This window comes from Otolemur garnettii, unplaced genomic scaffold (genome assembly GCF_000181295.1).
Source record: "Otolemur garnettii isolate 467f Iridium unplaced genomic scaffold, OtoGar3 scaffold00009, whole genome shotgun sequence".
In the NCBI taxonomy this organism is placed as follows: domain Eukaryota; kingdom Metazoa; phylum Chordata; class Mammalia; order Primates; family Galagidae; genus Otolemur; species Otolemur garnettii.
In genome coordinates this window covers 2,722,900-2,728,768 of record NW_003852404.1, presented here as the reverse complement: position 1 = coordinate 2,728,768, position 5,869 = coordinate 2,722,900, and the positions used below count along the sequence as shown (strand labels likewise).

General features: G+C 52.5%; 1 protein-coding gene across 4 annotated transcripts in view; it reads left to right on the top strand.

Moving 5' to 3' along the window:
- Window positions 1–453: 453 nt before the first annotated feature.
- EPHB2 (EPH receptor B2) overlaps window positions 454–5,869 on the top strand; it is a 124,718-nt gene continuing 119,302 nt past the window's right edge. For all 4 annotated transcript variants that reach the window (XM_012801494.2, XM_023509706.1, XM_012801492.2 and 1 more), the window contains exons 1-2: window positions 454–514; window positions 3,731–4,415. In XM_012801494.2, the coding sequence (XP_012656948.1) occupies window positions 458–514; window positions 3,731–4,415 (742 nt within the window). In that variant the 5' untranslated portion in view covers window positions 454–457. The remainder of the gene's footprint in view (window positions 515–3,730; window positions 4,416–5,869) is intronic.

Genomic DNA, 5,869 nt, shown 5'->3' with positions numbered 1-5,869 from the left:
ACACTCCAGTTTTTCAGAATTTAATACAAGCTGAAAAGCAAACATATACCCAAAGTTTGTATGTAGAATAGCTAGGGTTTAGTGGTAGATTCTCTGAAACTCATCCAGTAGACCCCAGGTTTGCTGGATGTGAGAATACCTTACCCCTCCTAGGTTAGTGGGACTGGATTGGCTGTGGAGAGGGGCCTGACTACGACAGAAAGGCCTGCGTTTCCCTCGGGGGCGGGGCCTGGAGGAATGGAAATCAGTTGATTGGCTAGGCTGTGAGAGTAGGCGGGGTTATGGGGTGGAGAGGTGGGGTCTAAAGTGAAGACGTCTGAAGAATTAGACAGATGATTGCGTAGGGCAATGGAAGTAGGCGGAGCTCTGTAAAGAAGGCCCTGGAGGGGTGGGGTCTTAGGACCGCACAGAAGGGCAGGGCGGGTAGTGACTCTTTGCTCTCCCCACAGAAACCTTAATGGACTCCACTACAGCGACGGCTGAGCTGGGCTGGATGGTGCATCCTCCATCAGGGGTGAGTCAGTGGTCCCCAGATCCCTCGGGCTTTGCTGCAGAGACTGAGTGTCTCCCTCACATTCCAGGCCGGCCACTGCCCCCACCCTTTCAATCCCCTGCCATAGTGGAGCACTAGCTATGGTGATCACAGGCTGGGTGCTTTCAAGTCTTTATCGCATCCACCCCTCAGGAAGAGAATGAGAAGCAGGTACTCACACTACCCCATTTTACAGAGGAGGAAACCGAACTGTCATTTTCTGAGTACCCGTTCTGTATTAAGCACCTTTGTACACATCATCCCCAATTCCACAGAAAGAAATTGCCTCCATTTTACAGATGAGGAAACTGAAGCTCCGAGAGGTATAGCCCCCTGTCTGGGGCTCTATAGATAGTAAGTAATAGGGCTCAGGTTTCTATCCAGGGCTGTGACCAAGTCCTCTCTGTCCCCTTTCTGGGTCCCCATAACACATGAGGCTCTTACTATCATATTTTTGGGGAGGGGTAGTCTGAGCCTATGTCTATGTTGTGAGCTCCCTGAGAGCAAGATTGGGTATAATTTGAGATCCCTCTTTCTTCCCACAACAACCGGCTCAGCACTTGCATACAGGCTGGGGGCCAGACACTCCTGCGATTCTGTCTTAGCTCGGCCACTCACCAGCTGTGTGGTTTGGGGCCAGTCCCTTAATCTCTCGGACCTTTAGTCTCCTCATCTATAAAATGGTGATAATAATACCTTCCTTGCAGTACAATTGAGAAATTTTCCTGCAGAGTGTCTAACACAGTGCCTGGCATAGATTGGGTTCCCAATAAAGAGGAGCTATAATAATTATCACCATCATTACCATCATCGTCATCAATTTTAATAATTCACTTCTCATCCCCCAGGTCTCTGGGGAGGGGCTCTGGACTCCATAATCCATCCCTTCCCTTCCCCCCACCCCAGCTCATCCACTGGGACTCAGCTGCTGCCCCAGGGAGCTACATCTCCCTCAACCCCCCAGGCCTGTGCTCTCAATAGGCAGGGCCCCAGGGTCAGGCCTCTTTCTGTGGCTCTTTCTTGTCACCAATTTTCCATCTGCGAAGACGGCTGGGCCCACAGCCCCACCCTGCCAGTAATGAGGCCAGGCTGGGCTGCAGGGCCCCGGTCCCAATTATTTGGGGTGTTTAGGCTGCAGGGCCTCCGCATGTTAATTAGAGAGAGGGGAGAAAGGCAGAGTGCTCTAATTAAGTGCTCTAATTAAGTTCTGAAGAAGAGCAGCGGTTGTAACAAGGGGCTGACTTTGTCACATGGTGCCACCAAAAAAAATTTTTTTAACGCAATGTAGGGAGCTTCAGAGTCGCCATTGAAGAAGAGGCTGAGCCCACAAGCTCCAGCCCTGCCTTCCCCATGCACACTTGCCCTTCATAGCATCTGACCCTCCCCAGGCTGGCAGCCTCCACTCTGCCCACATGACTTGGCCCAGAGAATCTGAGTGTCAAAAGGACAAAGAATACCCACTTGAGGATGACACCTCTCCTATTACTTGCCACCCCTCACGGTCACATTTGACATTTGGAGAGATAGAGGCCCAGAGAGGGAAAGTGACTTGCCTGAGGCCGTGCATCAAGTTGGTGGAGCTGGAACGAAAACCAGGATTCCTGGGGCACTGTTGGGGTCCTTGTGTTTCAAAGCAGTGTGGGCAAGCCCATGAGTGGTCTGGGTCTGTGTGACCTGGATCACGTGACTTCACTTCTCTGGTCCGTACTCCTTCACCTATAAAATATGGATAACCATACATACCATGCATGATAATTGTGACAAGAAGCGAGATTGTGTTAGGGGACCCTGCCCCAGGCTTGACTTGGTGGGGGACGGAGACCTGTTGTGGGGCTCCTTTGTATCTACTCCATGTGAAGCCAGCCCAACACCAAAGGGGACACAGGAGAAGGACAGGATGAGTGGCTACCTCTCAGCAGGTTCTCAGTTCCACTGAGACCAGACCAGGAGGGCTGAGTGTGCTAGACACTTGCCCAGGGAGGTGGTCCCCGAGGCTCAAGGGAAGGTTAGCGAGTGCTAGGAGCAGGCCGCCTGCCCAAAAGCCTGCTGTAGGGAAGACAAGAGAGGAGGCACAAGGAGGGCCCAAAAGTGCAAGCAAAGGCTCAGCAGTGGGAATGACCTTGGCCTTGAGAGTCTCTGAGGAGACAGCATGGGCTCTGCACCCTTCCCAGCCAAACTCTCCATGGTCTATCCCCAGCTCCCTCTGGTAGTGAGGCTGGGCAACTCTTCAGCTGCGTTTGTGAGCCCCAGGCTGGGACCTAGTAAGGGAGCTGAAGCACCTGTGCCTGGCAGGGAGGGTAGGCAGTGTCCTTCTGGGTACCAGACAGATCTGAGCAGCTGAAAAGAAAGCCTCAGAGTAGAGCTGCTTTCCTGTGAAGGGTCCTGCCTTCCCGCTCACCCCAGAAGTTCAGTGGAGACAAGGACTGTCTTCCTCCATCAGACAGGGAGTTCCCAGAGAGCAGAGGTTTTGACTCCCCCCTCAGATCAATAGCCTCCCCCCCACCCAGCACAAAGCTATGTCTGCTTTCATCAGAAGGAGCTCTCTAGGCCAGGCACGGTGGCCCAAGCCTATAATCCTAGCACTCTGGGAAGCCAAGGCAGGTGGATCACCTGAGTTCATAAGTTCAAGACCAGCCTGACCAAAGTGAAACCCGGTCCTTACTAAAAACAAATACTAGCTGGGCATTTTTATAGGCACCTGTAGTCCCAGCTATTTAGGTTGCTGAGATAAAAGACTACTTGAGCCCAAGAGTTTGAGGTTGCTGTGAGCTATTACACCAAGGCACTCTACCCAGGGCTACAGAGTGAGACTCTCAGAAAAAAAAAAAAAGGAAAGAGCTCTCTAAGGGCAAGGTGCCCCCTATTTCCCTTCCAGGTAAGAACTTCCTGGGATCAGGGTACATGTCTCCTTTACCAGACCAGTGAACCCTTGACAATAAGGCCCGTGTCTCCCCTACTGACTAGGGGATACCGAGAACAGGGTGTGTGCCTTCCCATTAGATTGGGGTGTCATCCTTAGAAACTGGGGAATTCCTCAGGGCCAGGGCTGTGTTTTCCCCATTAGATTGGGAATTCTCTGATATCTTCATCATCAGACTAAAGGATTCCCTAAGGCAGAGTCTGTGTCTTCCCCTCAGACAGGGTGTTTGCTGGGGCTGAGCCCTTGCCTCCCCCACCTGACTAGCATTTCACCCACAGTGGGAAGAGGTGAGTGGCTACGATGAGAACATGAACACGATCCGCACGTACCAGGTGTGCAACGTGTTTGAGTCAAGCCAGAACAACTGGCTACGGACCAAGTTCATCCGGCGCCGTGGCGCCCACCGCATCCACGTGGAGATGAAGTTCTCGGTGCGTGACTGCAGCAGCATCCCCAGCGTGCCTGGCTCCTGCAAGGAGACCTTCAACCTCTATTACTATGAGGCTGATTATGACTCGGCCACCAAGACCTTCCCCAACTGGATGGAGAATCCGTGGGTGAAGGTGGATACCATTGCGGCTGACGAGAGCTTCTCCCAGGTGGACCTGGGGGGCCGGGTCATGAAAATCAACACTGAGGTACGGAGCTTCGGACCCGTGTCCCGCAGTGGCTTCTACCTGGCCTTCCAGGACTACGGTGGCTGCATGTCCCTCATCGCTGTGCGTGTTTTCTACCGTAAGTGCCCCCGCATCATCCAGAATGGCGCCATCTTCCAGGAGACGCTGTCAGGGGCTGAAAGCACATCACTGGTGGCTGCCCGGGGCAGCTGCATCGCCAATGCTGAAGAAGTGGATGTACCCATCAAGCTCTACTGTAATGGGGACGGCGAGTGGCTGGTGCCCATTGGGCGTTGCATGTGCAAAGCGGGGTTTGAAGCCGTGGAGAATGGCACCATCTGCCGAGGTAAGGGCCACAGAGGGGCAGGTGCCCCTGCAAATGCATGGTGGTCTTGGCTGCAGACTCGAGCCTGATAACTGCAATTCAGGGTGACAAGGGCAAAGGCCTGGAGCTGACCATGAGGCACTCCGGTTCCAGGGTTTCCAAACCTGCAACCATTGTTCTGTTTCTTGAAAGGTGGCACATAGGTAACACTTAACTGGGGCAGGGTGTGCCCAACCCTGCCTGTCTTCTTCAGCTCCCATCTTCCCCCAGAACTGATAGGCCACTCATGGCCCAGGCCCTACTCAGCCAGCCATGGTTGTGGATAAGAGCCAGTCAGGGTGTGATTAATGAGCTCAGGGAGCCCAGAAGGACACCAGCTGCTGCTGTGGGGTGTGCTACAGCCACCCAGATGTTGGGGTTGCTCTAGCCAAGCCCCACAGGCACTGGCCCTGTCAGCCTGGGACATGCAGGAATGGAGATTACAGCTCACATCTGAGTGGTTGGCCAGGTGCTTTCTCCTCCCCTGGCTTAGGGATCCTCAACCTTTACCGTGGATCAGAATCACCTGGTAAATTGGCTAAAATGTAGACTCCTGGGTCTGTCTCAAACCTGTCCCCCAGGTCTGGTGGTGTGGCCAAGGATCAGCATTTTTAAACAAGCAGCCCTGATGATTCTGTAACATGACCTTAAGCTCAGATATGGAAAGGGATGACCATCGCCCAGCCCCAACACCACCTGAGGGAACATCTGTGCTAAGAGAGGAGGAATATTAGCAGAATCTCTAAGAGGGTGTGGTTTGAAAAGATCCATTTAATATTGAGATATAATGTGATAGGAAAAAAATCCATTGCTTTGTTTATGTAAATTAGAGAAAATAAGGCTGGACAAAGTCTTCTTGGCACATAGGGAGTCGGGGTCCTCATGGCGAGTGGTCACCATCCCAGGGGTGGGCACTAGTGGTAAGAAAAGGTTTGCTAGTTCCTGATGAAGTAAGTGGCCTGTGAAACTATGGATTAAACTGACTCACTTTGACCAAGTTCCTCTGGTGCCTGCTGTGTGCAGGGCACAGTGGGAGAGGGGAGGGGCCTGGGGAAGCATTCATTGAGTACCTACTGTAAGCCAGGCACTAACCCAGTGCTGGAGAATTCAGAAATGAACAAGGCAGACACATTCATCTCCCTCCCGGAGTTTGTGGGTAGATAGGGGAGGGAGAAAAAAGTTAATGAACAAGTATTAATAAATAAACTAGTTGCAGACTTTGATGAGTAAAGGGGGGGGAGGTACAAAAGTAGAGATCAAAAAGAGGACCTACTTCAGGAAGGGCTTCTTGGAAGAGGTGTCATGTGAGCTGATGGGCCTGAGGGTACCTGGGAAACCTGGACACTCAGGATTTGGCTTAAGAGGCTCCTGGGTGAGTGGGGGACTGAGACACTTGAGAACAAAAACAAGGCAGAGATGAGGTCCATGCAGGCAGA